This window comes from Mustela putorius, unplaced genomic scaffold (genome assembly GCF_011764305.1).
Source record: "Mustela putorius furo isolate JIRA1106 unplaced genomic scaffold, ASM1176430v1.1 tig00003898_pilon_pilon_pilon, whole genome shotgun sequence".
Classification (NCBI taxonomy): domain Eukaryota; kingdom Metazoa; phylum Chordata; class Mammalia; order Carnivora; family Mustelidae; genus Mustela; species Mustela putorius.
Window position 1 is genome coordinate 21,071,729 of NW_025422047.1, and position 16,186 is coordinate 21,087,914.

Below are 16,186 nucleotides of genomic sequence, written 5' to 3' on the forward strand. Positions count from 1 at the left end.
CCCTCCCTCCCGCCCCCCCCCTTTTCTCCTCCCTCCTTCCTTCCCTCCCTTCCTCCCTCTCTCCCTCCCTCCCAGCTCCTGCACCAGGAAACGGCCCGGATCCTGGCAGCGGCCTGACCCGTGAGATCCCTAACCTGGCAGGCAGGCGGGGTTGGAGACTTGCTGAGGGTGGGGGTGAAGGAGGAGCTGGGCTGTTGGACTGCACTGGGGGGAGCCGGGAGTAGAGATGGTGTCGGCAGGAAGCCCTTGGCCCTGGGTTTCCCGGGAGGACAGTCATTAAACATGGATTCGGCCACACAGCTGGTAGAATGCTGGGGGCAGGGGCCGGTCCGGGAAGCTGCAACCCCAGCCTTCTCAGTCCAGACCCAGATCCCTGGCCTTCCCAGCCTAGCTCTGCTCTCCCCCTCCCCTTCCCAGGGCTCCACGCTGGCCAGGAGGATGAAAGGCCCCAGCTGGGGGCTCCTTGCCACCAGCGCTGGGTCCTAAGAGCTGCCATCCAGGCTGGGTGAGTGTCCCCTTCCTTCTCTGTCCCGGGCAGCCCTTTGCTTCTCCCACCTTTCCCTTCAGCCCCTGTCTCCTCCCCCATCTTGTGCCTTGGCCAGCATCTTCACATCTTCCCTCTGGGGAGGTTCTGAGCCCCTTCCTTAAGCCAAAAAGGTGTGTACTGTGGAAAGGGGGTTTGTAGGGGGTGTTACAGAGCTAGCATTCTCCTATTATGGAAAGAATCTAAAGTATTTTAAAAATAAAATTTACTTGTTATGCATTTAATGTGGCATATTACGAATTTAATGGCCAGCCCCCTCATGCCCTGTCCTCTCACCTTGACTTAGTTCCCGTGTTCTTGCCCCTCCCTGCCCAGTGGTCTCTGAGCGTTTCCTCCCACCTCTCTCCCCGGCTCACTGGGTTGGCCAAGCCTGAAGCACCCCTTCTGGCTTTCCAACCATATATTCACGCCAGCCTTTCATCCTTGACTCTTACAGCCGCCCGGATGGCGACCCCGGCCTCAGCCCCAGACACACGGGCTCTAGTGGCAGACTTTGTAGGCTATAAGCTGAGGCAGAAGGGTTATGTTTGTGGAGCTGGCCCTGGGGAGGGCCCAGCAGCTGACCCACTGCACCAAGCCATGCGGGCAGCTGGAGATGAGTTTGAGACCCGCTTCCGGCGTACCTTCTCTGATTTGGCAGCCCAGCTGCATGTGACCCCAGGCTCGGCCCAGCAGCGCTTCACCCAGGTCTCTGACGAACTCTTCCAAGGGGGCCCCAACTGGGGCCGCCTTGTGGCCTTCTTTGTCTTTGGAGCCGCACTGTGTGCTGAGAGTGTCAACAAAGAGATGGAGCCACTTGTGGGCCAAGTGCAAGAGTGGATGGTGGCCTACCTGGAGACGCGGCTGGCCGACTGGATCCACAGCAGTGGGGGCTGGGTAAGAAGCTTCTCAGTTGCTGCCCTGCACACTCCTCTGCAAAGCTGGTCTCCAGAGGGAAGATGGGGCTCTGGCTTGAGGCTGGGGGCTGAGTCTCCCTATTTGGGTGGCACCAGATGCCCTCACTATGGGTGTCATGCTGGACTCTGCACTCCAGGGCTGCCAGGCAGTCATCACTGGATGGGCTCATGGTCCATAGCAGAGGACAGAGTACACAGTGCCTGCAGGGAAATGGCATCCAGCTGTTGGGGACTTTTTACACCAAAGTATGTGACATGGGTGGGGGGCAGGGGTTGTCAGGCATGGGTGGTGGTCAAGAAGGCCTTGGCAAAGGATGCCAGTTCGGAGCAAAAATTTCGGCCCGGGAGAGGCTGGCATTCACTTGAGGCAGAGAGGGCCAATGAGCCAGGCGCTCATGGGGGATGATGGGGGATTGCAGCCAGTAGAACTTTGGCTGGAGAGGAGCTGGGTATGGGGTAGTGTTTGCAGTGGATGGAACTGGAACTCTTCCTCTCCTCTTTCCTCCACTCTTTCCTCTCCTGATATCCCTTTCTCCTTCTTTCTCTCCTACTTCCCTTCTCTCCCACAGGCGGAGTTCACAGCTCTATACGGGGACGGGGCCCTGGAGGAGGCGCGGCGTCTGCGGGAGGGGAACTGGGCCTCAGTGAGGACAGTGCTGACAGGGGCCGTGGCACTGGGGGCCCTGGTAACTGTAGGGGCCTTTTTTGCTAGCAAGTGAGAAAGTCTAGGGTCAGGTGGGGCTAGGTGTGGCTGGGGGGACACGAGAGCAGGAACAGAACAAGAGAAATGCCCTTGGAAGAAGTGGGATGAATGGACCGGAATGGAATGGGGATGGGAGGGGGCAGGGTACTGTGTGAAGGAGCTGTGTGTGCCAGGCAGGCAGCTGGAAGGAGGAGCTGGAGATATTAGGGAATGTATTGGGGAAGTATTTGGGGGCCAGGAGATAAAGTCATTCCAGGGTTGGCAAAGGTGGGAGGGATCATGTCTGGGGCATAGGCACATAAAGCTACACCTTGCACTTCATATGTAGCCCTGAGGAAGGTCAACTTGCACAAGGGGTTGTTTCTCCTTTGGTTAAGTGGGATTTGGGGAAAACACAGAAGGCACATCCCTTTGAAATGGAAGCTTGAGTTTGTCAGGTGATAGGGAGAGGTGGCTGTGATGGCGGGCTGCTTGGACACGCTTGTGCATGTGCACGCATGCTCGTGTGCATGCTGGGCTGCTTGTCTAACCTGTTGGTGGCCGCATTCAAGGAGAAAACTTCTCTGTTGGGGAGTGGCAAGAACAAGGGGCCATTCTCTGCCCCTGCTCCCAACCCTCTCCTCCCTGCCTCTCCTTGTCCCGAGGCCTCAAGGCTGTCGGAGAAACACTGTATCCAGAAGAGGGCTTTGGGCACTTTCTGGCAGAAGGTCATTAGCAGGCCTCTGGAGAGAAGAGAAGTTCTGTAGCTGGCCTATTGCTTCACCATCCCCATTCCTTGCGCATCATGTACTTGCTGCTGCTTCCTGGGCTCTGAACAGAAAACAGAGCTGCAGAGCCTGCAATGGCCTGGGGGGTGGGGGGTGGGGCAGCAACAGGGGAGGAGGCCTGGACCTACCTACCACCCTCTGCTGCCACCAGGGCACACTGGTGCCCAAAGTGTTCTGTGTCTCGGGACCTTCTGTACCCAAACTTAGACTTTAAATTGGGACTCTGATTTTCCTTTGGAGTGTGTGGAGGTAAATATTGATCTAGAGTGCAGTCTGGGTCCTGCACTGTGTCTCAGTGAGACTGCTGATGCCTTGAGAGGAACATTCCAGCTCTGAACCCCATAGGTGTGAGGGTGACCTGTACTCCGTGATGGGCCTATGCCATGTAGTGGGCTTTGGTGCTGCTTTATCCAGGGCCAGGTGTACGGGTTCTAGAGTACCTACCATGACCTAGAAGCATTTCTGTTTTCTTTGAAGCCACGCTGTTTGCATGGGTATTACTTGTCTGTACCTCAGAGTCTGAGGACATTAACTTTAGAGCTCACGGTCCTCTAGAACAGATTCAGATGATAGCTTTTTCCTTTGAGAGAGAAATGATTTCACTCCAGATGCATGTCCTGAGCCAGACCTCACTGCTGCACTTCCCAAGGTGCTAGAATTGCTGCTCTCCAATGCTAACTGCAGACACAGTGCTCTAGAAGCCTGCCCTTAATCCCGAGCACTGATCAGCTTAGCTAGACCGTGGTTGACTCTTCTTGGAGATTTTCGCTTGGTCCCGGAATGTGGCAACATAGTTGTACTCACAAGAATGTGGGACCAAAATCGGCCTCAGGTGTTTAGCCCAGACTTTTGCTTTTGAGAGAGGGCTGCACTTTTTAATGGTATTTATAGGGGATGTGGTAGACTGCATGCGCCACTTGGTCTGTTGTGAGTGTGCTGACACCAGAAACTCAGAGCTGGTCTGTGGCAGGCAGTTGGGGTGGGGGTGGGGTCTCTGGCTTGCTCAGGACAAACTAGACCAGTGGTTTTCAGACTGCTTGGCAGAGCCCTGAAGTTTCCTAGGGGTTGCCTCAGGAGTCCTTGGGGAGGTGAAGAGGGGGTGCTAAGCAGGCTGGGCTACATGTCCTCAAACAGAATAGCTCCCCTTGTAGCTGTCTTACATATCGGGGTTCAGGGTAAGATTTTATTTGCATTAAGGGGTTTGCTGCTGAAAAAAAAAGTTGGAAAACCACTGACTAGACCATCAGCTCCAAATTGGAGTCCGCGCTCCCCCAGGTTTTGGGGCAGACTCTTCACCCTCCCCTCTACCACAGGACACCTATCCTTGTTAGCTCTGCTGGGGGCGTTAGCAAACCTGAGCAGCAGGGACCATGGTCAGGTAACCACAATGCCCTGCTCTGAGGCCTTCACACCTGGGTGGAAGGAGAGGTTGTTTTCTGAAAGGGGAAAGGGCTTGGATTCCCAGAAGCGTAGCTTGCCTGGGACCAAAATGGGCAGTTTTGATCTGTCCTGTCCTTTTTAGCTTGAGGGGCAATGGAAACCCCAGAGACTCTTCTGTCAGGGAAAACTAGAGACTCTCTTCTAGAGCCATATAGTTCCTTGGGATTAGCTCTTGGCCAGGAAGGCTGAGTATGGCTCCCAATTTTTAAATCTATTTCATTTTTTTAAAAATAAGGGAAATAAATCTAACTGCCATTTTTCAGAGATTAAATAGGTGGAGAGGGCGTTTCTTGCTTTCTGGAGCCCAAAGGGACAAATAGGGACTTTGCTTAGGCCAAGGAAGGAGCAGAAGTAGGGCAACTAGGTCCTGCAATTATTAATCCCACTCCCCACTTATTCTAGGGTATATACTATTTTACTTTTTTAAATCATAAAATGGCGGGAGAACAGATTTGGTTAGTTTAGAAGAAAAGAAAGAGCTCTATAAATATAAATATATATTCCTGTATTTTTATTTAATAATTTATAAATACCAAGTTCATTTGACTTTTATTTTTGTGTAATATGTAATGGTCGTATTAAAAAAAATAAATAAAGCCCAGAAGTTTAATGAGAAGGACTGAGCAGGGTTTGTGACTTCTACACTCTGTAGCCTGGTGTCAGGACATTTCTTGATCTAATCATCTCTTCATGACCTTGTTAAGGGCAAGATCTAGGGTAACAGGGGTTTGGAAAGAAAAGAAAATCAGAGTTGTTCTCCCCTCCCCCATCTCCCAACCCTTTCCAAATGCCCAAAGCCAAGAACTCCCATCTGTGCCAACCCAAATCTTAAGAGGGTGTGTGTCTACAGTACTTTGGGATGGCTACAAATGAAAACAAACCAAAACAAAGAAAAGTTACCCCAAAGCTTTGTGTGATGGTAATCACGTCCCCAGTTGTGGTTCAGCCTCTGATGATAATGAGCATTTCTCCACAGTTCCTTGCTGCCTACTTCTGGCAAAAATGGAGCCCCTGCTTCCTTTCCTGGCCCCCTGAGATAATTCGGTTCAGCCATTTTAATGCAAACAGCTAAAGTGGTTGGAATCTGCAGAAATTATTCAGCCCATACCTCTACTTCTAGTCTAGGACCACATCAAAATCATGTCTGACAGGAATAATGATCCTAATTTCAAATTATAAGCAGGAATTTCTTGTCTTTTTATAATCCAGTGCAATTAAATTGCATTTGGGTTTATGTGTTAAATTGTAGTTAGAAGTATACTGCTCAGAGGAGAGTTTCCATCCTCTCTCTATAGAAAATCAACAGGGCAAGCCATATTAAAATCTGAGAGTGGCTTGGTGAACATGGCATTAGGGGAAAGAGAATTAGATGCTCTTAGTAGTTAATATTATCAGGCGATGAGAGCATTCATCTCCACTGTAGTGTGACTGAATTAATGATTGATTTGTATTTGACTAGTTCCTTCCAAAAAGCATTTGCAACATCTTACTATAATACACAAAAGACAAAATGGGCAAATATGGGTTTTTAAAGCAGATGTAAAGGGTAAATTGAAATAAGATGGCAGCAAAGGGAAAATTAATGTACAGAAAAGCATTCTATAAGTAGTATTTCGGAATACTAAAGCTAAGCTATGAATACGGCCTTGAACTTTCTTAGCAGCTACGGCAAATTGGAAAACACAAGATTCACGTTCCTGTTAGGATTTAGAAAAGCCTATCAGTTCCTTAAGATGGGCAAAAACTTCTGTGGCTATTCTGAGATGAAATAGAGGATATCACCCTCCATAACAACTGACAGTAAATATGATGCTGAGTTTTGCACCAGTATTTCTCATAGAAACACCAAATGGGGGTTTAGTAGGTCCTAAGCTTGTTTAATGAGGGTTATCACAATTTAGCCCAAAGATATCCTATGATGCTTCAGTATAGGGCTAAATTTCATACTATCTGAATGGATAGATGGATTGTTTACCCTTCAGACATTTCTTCATGAGTGTCATTCCTCCAGATGGTACTTTTGATAAAAGTGGGGCAACATTTAGTTAGTTTCTAGCAACTAGATGAATTATAGACATTCTGTTTTTCTTCTTAAGAGCGGATCCTTTGAAAACTTTAAAAAGCTGCCTTAAATGGATATAGGTGTGACATAAATAAATTAAGACTATTTTAAAAATTAATGAGAAAATGAAATGTAATGGAAATTTCTGTAGTTCTTCACTGATTGAATCATTCATTCATGCAGCAAATATTCAAGCCTCTTCTGTATGCTAAGCACAGTTCTAGGCACTGAGCTAGAGAAGGGCACAGACACAAAGTTCTGCCCTCATGTTCCTTACATTCTAATAAGGGAAGCAAACAAAAATAAATAAATTCATCTCAAAATATTCATTAACATGACATTTCATGTTATGAGATGGTAAATGCTATGAAGAAAAAGAATTAATTAGCATGGAATTGGGAAGTTGTAAGTACAGATTTCATTGTTAAATAGAATAGTCAGGGAAGCCCTCATTTCTAAGGTGACTTTTTTGAGAAAAGTCATGGAAAATGAAATTGGAAAAATATTTTTGTCAATATGGAAAGATGTTTCTCACTTGTCAAAAAAAAGAAAATATATACAGTATGATCCAAGTTTGCTAAAATAAGTATATAAATGTGTGTGTGTGCGCGCGCGCGCGCACGGCGCATGCACGCGCATGCGTGCACTCACAGAACTATATATGTATTTATGTATTGAAAATCTCAGGGAGGGTATATGCCAAAATATCACTAGTGATTATCACTGGGTGTTGGATTTTACTGGTGATTTTATTTTGTTCTTTTTTTTTTTTTTTAAAGCTTTTATTTATTTATTTGACAGACAGATCACAAGTAGGCAGAGAGGCAGGCAGAGAGAGAGAGGGAAGCAGGCTCCCGCGAGCAGAGAACCCGATGCGGGGCTGGATCCTAGGACCCTGATATCATGACCTGAGCCGAAGGCAGAGGCTTAACCCACTGAGCCACCCAGGTGCACCTATTTTGTTCTTTTTACTGTCAGTATTTTCTGGTCTTTTCGTAAAGAACACATATTTCTGGTATGGTATGTTAAAACAAGTTTTCCAGATACAAAGTTGTTAAGAAGTTAACCAAGCAGAATGGAAAATAAGCAGCCCAATGGAGGTTCTTTCTCATTTAAATGGACACCTCACTTCCCTGCAAGGACAGACCTAGGGAGTTAAGGTAGGCAAGGCTAGACTTTACATTAGAAAATAATTGGAGTTGGGGCACTTGGGTGGCTCAGTCAGTTGAGCATCCAACTGTTGATCTCAGCTCAGTTCTCCATCAAGCGTTGTGAGTTCAAGCCCCGCGTTGGGCTCAGCCCCCTCAAAAAACAACAAAGAAAATTACTGGAGTCCACTCCACAGGAGAGGTGAGTAAATGATCAAAGCTTCAAGCTTCCATATCAGTACTGTCCAACAGAAATATAATGTAAGCCATATATGTAGTTTTATATTTTCTAGCAGCCTCTTCAGAAAAGCAAGAGAAATGGGTATGAAACTAATTTTAATAATATTTTACTTAGGCCAGTATATAAAAATTACTATAATTTCTGTCTATAATTAATATTACAGCTATTAATTTATTTTACAGTTGCTTTTTCATACTAAGTCTTTGAAATTTAGTGTATATTTGACACTTCCAGTGCATCTCAAGTCAGAATACTCATGTTCCAAGTGCTCAAACCACGTGTGATGAGTGGGTACCATATTAAACAATGTAGTTCTAGATTATAGAGAATTATTATAGCAGGCAAAAAGAGCAAGAGTTAAAAATAGGGATGAAACTGCCAAGGAGCCAAGTATTTATGTAGTTTAGTGAGATGGCTTTTCCTTTTGGACAGAACTGGAGGTGCCCTCATCCATTTTTAACCGATTTAATTCTCCTTTTCTTAAGTCCAGTAACCATTCACTTCCATTAACACATTTTTCCTCCTCGGGCACAACAGCACTGAGTTTTAGTTTTCCTGAAACTCCATGGTTTCTATTGAGAGGTTATTACTGAAGAAAAATCATACTCATGACGGGGAAATTTCACATCATTACATCTAATTTCTTACAAATTCATTCTTAGAAACTTATTTCTTTGGTGTTTTCTATTAATCAACAATGGGCAAGGTATTAAAATTATTATAGAAGATTATTCAGTTAGCATTTATTGGGCACATGGTGATGGGCAATGGGAAAACAAATATAATTAAGATGATGTCCTTGCCTTTTTCAGTTTACAGTCTAATAGGGAAGTATCTTACTTTACAAGTCTCCAAATACCTTTTTAAATGTGTCTTTAAAAGTAATCATGCTTACGAGAGTAAGTCTGGAAGTTGGAAGGTTAATTTTAAATAAAAATGATATATTGTGGAAAAATCATAGAACATGGAAAAGTATAAATTAAGTATAATCCTACTCAGAAAGTACCACTGTTAACATTTTGGCATATTTCTTTCCCACCTTCTATCTGTGTTTCTATTTTAGGATCATACTGTATATACAGTTTTGATTTTTTTTTTAAGATTTTATTTATTCACTTGACAGAGAGAGAGATCACAAGTAAGTCAGAGAGGCAGGCAAAGAGAGAGGGGGAAACAGGCTCCCTGCTAAGCAGAGAGCCCAATGTGGGGCTCAATCCCAGGACCCTGAGATCACGACCTGAGCCAAAGGCAGAGGCTTAACTCACTGAGCCACCCAGACGCCCCTGTATATACAATTTTCTATACTAAAATACTGCTTACAGTTCTATTGCACAGTTTTTCCTTGTCATTAAAAATATTTTGAAGGCAAAATGACTGTATAAAATTATACCTACGTGTATATAATAATTTTCCTGAATGTGCCCACTTGGAAATTCAAATTGTTTACATCTTTTCACTTTGATGAATATCTTCATTCTCAAATGTTTATCCAGTTTTTAGATTATTTCTTTAGAGCAGAGTGTAAGAAATACAATCACTGGGTTAAGAATCTCAAAAGTTTGGAATCTTTTAGTAAATATTACCAAAGAAAGGATCTAACTGGTTCTTGCTCCCTTTTCTCCCCATGTCCAAGTTATCTTTTTAAAAAATAAGATATGACTCACATCATATTTCATATACAATCTTACACTCTACTTCTTTGGCCTAACAAAAATTATTTTTGCATGTTATTACATGCTATATGTATCCCTTTTCATAGGTGCATAATCTTTAGATATAACTAGAGTCTGCCTAATCATTTGTTATTGGAGTTTAGTCTTTTTTCCAATTTCAGCATCATATATAATGTAATCTTTGTGTATCAAAGCAGACCTTTTATAATTTTGATCCAAGCTTTGAAAGCTCTGAGTTCCCGGCTAACTTTTTTTTTTCTCCTCTGCTCACCTTTAATTAGTTCCATGACTTGTGCAGTTTACTTCACTCTTTCTTCATCCCTAAAAAAGGTTATAGTTTTGGAAATATTTGCCTCATAGAGTTGTGAGAATTCAATGAGATAATATAATGAGTCTAGGATTGTGCATGTTACAAAATCAAGTACTCAACAAAAATAGGAACTGGAGGCATTATAAAAAAAATCCCATTTCCCTTGATTGGCTTGATTAGTTTAAACCAGGTGCCAATAAAACAAAAAATTTTGATTAGATTAGGATTAGTAGAAAATCTTATTTTCCCTATTAAACCCCCAGTCTTTCAGAGCTTGTCTTCCATGCTCAAGTTAGTTCTCCCAGACCACTGGAGCTGAGATGGCTGCTGAATTAATTTTCAGTGAAATTTTAAGTGACTATGACTCTGCTTTGAATCCCCCTGTTCCTGAGGTAAGGATTTGTGAGAAAACCTGACGGTGAGGGGGAAGAGTGGAGTATACTGAGAAGCTTATGGCTTTTTGGTTGGCTGACAGGGATCTCCTCTTATCAGTCTCCCTACCCCAGACATACACATCCTGTTGGGGCTGTCTAATTTGGTTGGGCTCATTTGAATCTGGCTGTAAAGCCCTAGCTTGGTCTGGCTACAAATAACCCTCTTGCAAACTTAGCACCGCCGTTCCTTCCTTTTTAAAAAATGTGTAATATCACTACTATAATATGGCAACCCTGCTTTCCAGGACTAGGTCCCACAGGTAATCTCAGAGGGGAAATTCCTCTGCGGTCAGGAGAGTTTGAGGGCTGGGAAAGTGTTGAAGAATGAGGGTGGCACCCAGATCTCAATCAATGCAAAATTATTGACACCTACTATGTGCAAAGCATATTGTCCCACAGTGGAGCTGCAAATGTAAATAGGATCCAGCCTCTCATCTTCAAATTCACAATGCAGGACAAAATGATTAAGCGCACAGTGGAGGTAGGCCTGCTTGTCATGGAAGGGATAGGAGGCTCGCGGAAGGTTTTGCACCAGAGGTGATGCTGAAGTTTGCAGTGGTCTGGTTGAAAAGGGACTGCGTGTACAGAGGCACAGAGCCGGATGCAGGTAAACCACCTGGGATGAGGATTGTAGAAATTACATTTGTGAAGGAACCTGGCCCTGAGGTCTCTAAGGCCACGGTAGAGTTTTACTTTTACCTGGCTAGCAAAGGGGAGCCAGCTCAGTCTTGTAGTGGTGGAACAGTGACACGATAATCTGAAAGACCTGTTAGGGAGCTGTAGCAAACAGTCCAACAAACAAGCTGAAACAACGGCATAAGCAGAGGGCTTGGAAAGTATGCCTGTGAAAGGAAGACATTCAGATAGGACTGGTAGCTGTGGAGTAAGGATTTCTCCCCGCTTTCCGGTTTGGGACCCCATGGATGTTGGTCCCAATAACTTCGATGGGAAAAGTAAGGTCCTTACTGGAGAGCTCCATTCAGAACCTCCATTTCCAGCAACATTCCATCTACTGGTCCTTCTCCTGGTCAGCAAACCAGTTTCCAGAAACCGCCTCAATGTTTCTGTCCTCCGCTTTCCAACAGCTCTCTAGCTGGCAACCAGTAGTGTCAAGATGGCGGCCCCCCTGAGGACTAGTCATGTGACCTCGGGTTTCCATTGCTGGAAGCCTGGCGGTCCGTTGCGGGGCAAGGTTCACCTGTCATGAAACGGGTGTTAGCCCTTCGAATCTCACGAGCCAATGGACATCTGAGACGGCCATTGCGGCGAGGCGATCGGAAGATTGGCGCTCTCCCTTCGCCTAACCAGCGGCCAATCACCGAGCGTCACATACTTCACAGACCGCCTTGAGGCGGTGGGGGAAGCAAGAATGTCGTCACAGCGTGGCGGTATTGTTACCTAAGGACTTGAGAGGAGGTGGGACGTATGTTGACTGACAGACCAGTTCCCCTACCGGGATTTGAGAATTTGCCGCAATATCCCGCCTTGGGGGTGGGGTCTTGTTTGACTGCCAAGTAATATTCCCCAATGGAGTCCTAGCTCGTGATGACGGGCAGGCTGTTAGACTAATGAATCCTCGGCGTGCCCGGCGCAGTTCTCCAATCGCCGGGCGGCGGGCCCCAGTCTGAGCGGCGATGGCGGCGGCGGCGGCGGCGGCAGCAGCAGCGGGGGCTGCGGGCGGTCGGGGCTCCGGGCCGGGGCGGCGGCGCCATCTTGTGCCCGGGGCCGGTGGGGAGGCCGGGGAGGGGGCCCCGGGGGGCGCAGGGGACTACGGGAACGGCCTGGAGTCTGAGGAACTGGAGCCTGAGGAGCTGCTGCTGGAGCCCGAGCCGGAGCCCGAGCCCGAAGAGGAGCCGCCCCGGCCCCGCGCCCCCCCGGGAGCTCCGGGCCCTGGGCCTGGCTCGGGAGCCCCCGGCAGCCAGGAGGAGGAGGAGGAGCCGGGACTGGTCGAGGGTGACCCGGGGGACGGCGCCATTGAGGACCCGGTGAGGGAAAAAGGGCGAGCGAGCAGGCCCGTCCGTGTCACGGGAGGCCCAGAGCTCGGGCGAGCGGGAGGCAGGCGGGGGGTGGGGGTGGGCGGGGAATAACGTGGCTGGGGCAGGGCCGGGAACGGATCCTCGACCGCCAGAAGGGGCCCAGCCGGGTTGATTCGGGCGTTATGGGTGCCTAGTGCTGTTCTAGAGAAGGTAGCTTGCTTTTTTTTTTTTTTTTTTTTCCATCGTGACCCGCATGTGGGGCGAGGGAAATGGCCGAGCATGGTTAGGGCCGCGCTCGGACGGAGAGCAGGGCAGAGCCCCTGCGTTGGTTCCTCTTAAGCTCTTCTCCATACCCTCTCCACTCATTGTAGGAGCTGGAAGCGATCAAAGCTCGAGTCAGGGAGATGGAGGAAGAAGCTGAGAAGCTAAAGGAGCTACAGAACGAGGTAGAGAAACAGATGAATATGAGTCCACCTCCAGGCAATGGTGAGTAACTGGCGGTTGCACGCGGAGCCCGGGTCCTCCGAAGGGTTGTGCGAGCACGGGTTGTGTGGAATTGGATGCTCGGGACCTTGGAGCTGCTTGTCTGAGCAATTACTGGGCAGGTGGTGCGGTCATAGTCCATTGTGTGTTTCTCTGACCTTAGCGAGGCAAAAACCTACATTTTAATGGTGGTGATCTTGTGCCTTTCTTTGTCCTTTTAACAAATGTGTTCTTCTTTGTTCTTTAGTCTGCCTCTACTCTTTGTGGAGGTTGCCAACTGGCATTTGACCTTCAAGTCTCATAGTTCTTTCTTTAGTTGGAGACCCTTTAGTTAGGAGTTCTAAGAGAAACTGCTCGACTGCAGGGGGGTGGGGGGGCATTCCCTTTAATAAATCTAGAAATGTTGAGTTTGGGTTCCCTTGATTTTGTTCACTTTTCACATGATTTCAGTCAAAGCTTTTCAATAGGGACTTGATTTGGGGGCAGGAGGGAATTCCTGTACCATTTTCTCTGTTTTAAGAGTGTGTTAATCTGTTGCTTGATTTGTCAAATGTTCAGTGAGTACCTATTGTGTGCTAAACAGTATTCTTGTTAAGGGGTACAGCAGGGAACAGAACAGACTAAAATCCGTTTTTTACTCTAGTGCTGGTGGTGGTAGTGGTGCAAAAATTGGTCAAATAGAAAACCAGCTTTCACCCCGGTTCTTTTTTTTCTTCAAAGCTGGCCCAGTGATCATGTCCATTGAAGAGAAGATGGAGGCTGATGCCCGTTCCATCTATGTTGGCAATGTATGTATTAGCGTCCTCATTGGGGTTGGGGAAGCTCTTGTTTTGGGAGTTGCTTAATAGGAGGCTTGAAAGGAACATCTCAAGGATAGGTGATGAATTTGGGGAGTATTGGGAGGGTTTGGAGGAGGTAAAAGGTAACGGTGATCAGCAGAGGCTCTGGGGTTGGAAAGATAAAAGATTAGTTTCTTAGAGAACAAGATTTGATGTGCCTTGGGGTAGATGGGTGGCCCAGCCTAGAGGCTAGGCAGGGTACCTGTGAAACATGACCACCTCTGCTCCCCCACAGGTGGACTATGGTGCAACAGCAGAAGAGCTGGAAGCACACTTTCATGGCTGTGGTTCAGTCAACCGTGTTACCATACTCTGTGACAAATTTAGTGGCCATCCTAAAGGGTAAGAAGGGAAGTAGATTGAGGTCATTTTAATCATATTTTAGAAATAGATAAATTGTGTTTTATATTGAGCAGTAAGTTAAAATATGTGGGGTTCGTCTTATAAGTTGGGGCTTGAATGTATATATCGGGTTACACATAAATGGGAGACCATATAAAGATGAAGGTTAGTGTGGGTGGGATCATGAACTAGAAGAGGGAGGGGCAGCTTTTGCTTAGCCCCAGCTGATTCTGCTATATGGAAATCCAGCCCTGTGTAAACTCTTTTATAATTTTCCAAGAGTAGCTGAAAATTTAGATTGAAGTTTTCCGTTTAAAAAAATTTTGACAAAGAATTAAAAATGTGGCTACGCCGTTACTCAAACAGAGCATACCTGCAAGTTGGATTTGACGTATAAGCTGCTATTTGTAACTTCAGATAGATGAAATGACAAATTATTTTTTTTAGGTTTGCATATATAGAGTTCTCAGACAAAGAGTCAGTGAGGACTTCTTTGGCCTTAGATGAGTCCCTATTTAGAGGAAGACAGATCAAGGTAAGCCCCATTGCCCATTGCTGTTCTGGTTCTGTGTTAAACTCTCCAGGCCTATTCTGAGGCTTTCTGCTGTACATTCCTCACTCTCAGGTGATCCCAAAACGAACCAACAGACCAGGCATCAGCACAACAGACCGGGGTTTCCCACGAGCCCGATACCGTGCCCGGACCACCAACTACAACAGTTCCCGCTCTCGATTCTACAGTGGTTTTAACAGCAGGCCCCGGGGTCGCGTCTACAGGTCAGGATAGATGGGCTGCTCCTCTCCCCCGCCTCCCATGAGCCCTGTATGTTTCCTTCTTTCCTGATCTAAGGAACCTCCCTCACTTACCCTCCCCTTGGTCTCCAGGGACTTGGTCTCCTGCCTGTGCAGGGTGAGGAAGGTAGTTGCAGGCCAGGCCAGGCGGCCAGTCTCATCATCGTTTTCTGGAGCAGGAATTGGTGATAAGGGCTGGATCTCTCCACTCTGTTCTGAGAGATGCTTCTTCCCCCAGCCCTTTTTTTTCCCCCTTGAGACTTGGTGGCAGTGAAGGTGTTTACAAAGCAGGCCAGGAAGAATGACCTCAGAGTAGTGAAGGCACTGCTTGGACATTTGCTACTTTTCCCAGAGTTAAGGAGGGGTTGAAGATTGAACCTCCCTTGGAAGAATGCCAGAGGCTAGTTGATCCTCCTCAACAGCCATGTGGGAGGATACTGAGATATTTACTGTTTAACTGAGCCAATGTTTTGCAAGGTTAACTTTTCTCTCTGGGCCTAGTGGTGCCCATGTTGCTTTACTATCATCTCCCTGCCTTTAAATAGACAGAATAGGCATATAGACCTTGGCTTTTTGCAAGATTCACTTATCTGCTCCCAGGAATTAGGGAGGATCTGATGGTGAAGGCGTGGGGTTTAAGAGCTGTGAAGAACTGAAACTGGAAAAATAATGAGTCCATTTTTTTGCCCCTTTATCTCAGATACACTTTTGGTTTTTTGCCTCTGGCAAGGTATTCTATTAAATTGCCCCTTCCCATTTGCCAGGTGTGTCACAATTTCTGGGATTGTGGGGTCAGTTAAGGATACTTGGAAATATCTTGGTCCCCATTCCCTGCACTGTAACTGGGGCAAGGGGCCACGGGGAGGGGCTTGTGCTGAACTCCTAAGTGATCATGTTAACACCTAACTCTCCTTCTTTCTTCCAGGGGCCGGGCTAGAGCGACATCATGGTATTCCCCTTACTAAAAAAAGTGTGTATTAGGAGGAGAGAGAGGAAAAAAAGAGGAAAGAAGGAAAAAAAAAAAAAGAATTAAAAAAAAAAAAAGAAAAACAGAAGATGACCTTGATGGAAAAAAAAATATTTTTTAAAAAAAAGATATACTGTGGAAGGGGGGAGAATCCCATAACTAACTGCTGAGGAGGGACCTGCTTTGGGGAGTAGGGGAAGGCCCAGGGAGTGGGGCAGGGGGCTGCTCATTCACTCTGGGGATTCGCCATGGACACGTCTCAACTGCGCAAGCTGCTCCCCTTGTTTCCCTGTCCCACTTCACCCCCTTGGGGGCTGCTCAAGGGTAGGTGGGCATGGGTGGTAGGAGGGGTTTTTTTACCCAGGGCTCTGGAAGGACACCAAACTGTTCTGCTTGTTACCTTCCCTCCATCTTCTCCCTAACTTTCACAGTCCCCTCCACCTGCTCTTGTCCTGCCAGGTCTGCCACCCACCCCACCCCTCTTTTCCGGCTCCCTGCCCCTCCAGATTGCCTGGTGATCTCTTTTGTTTCCTTTTGTGTTTCTTTTTCTGTTTTGAGTGTCTTTCTTT

The 16,186-nt window shown here is 46.8% G+C and overlaps 1 protein-coding gene across 4 annotated transcripts; it reads left to right on the forward strand.

Annotated features, from left to right (window-relative positions):
• Nucleotides 1-3: 3 nt before the first annotated feature.
• On the forward strand, nt 4-15,643 carry LOC101678249 (polyadenylate-binding protein 2). 4 transcript variants are annotated; one of them, XM_045067901.1, is made up of 10 exons: nt 4-120; nt 418-505; nt 981-1,420; nt 2,010-2,126; nt 12,566-12,680; nt 13,398-13,465; nt 13,752-13,858; nt 14,306-14,393; nt 14,484-14,635; nt 15,576-15,643. In XM_045067901.1, the coding sequence occupies exons 3-10, from the start codon at nt 989-991 to the stop codon at nt 15,613-15,615; spliced, it is 1,119 nt and encodes a 372-aa protein (XP_044923836.1). In that variant the 5' UTR covers nt 4-120; nt 418-505; nt 981-988; the 3' UTR covers nt 15,616-15,643. The 4 variants fall into 4 exon arrangements, with proteins under 4 accessions (XP_044923836.1, XP_044923833.1, XP_044923834.1 ...); XM_045067898.1 differs by lacking the exon at nt 2,010-2,126 and having other exon boundaries at nt 5-120; XM_045067899.1 differs by lacking the exons at nt 4-120; nt 418-505; nt 981-1,420; nt 2,010-2,126 and adding an exon at nt 11,838-12,203.
• Nucleotides 15,644-16,186: the final 543 nt, after the last annotated feature.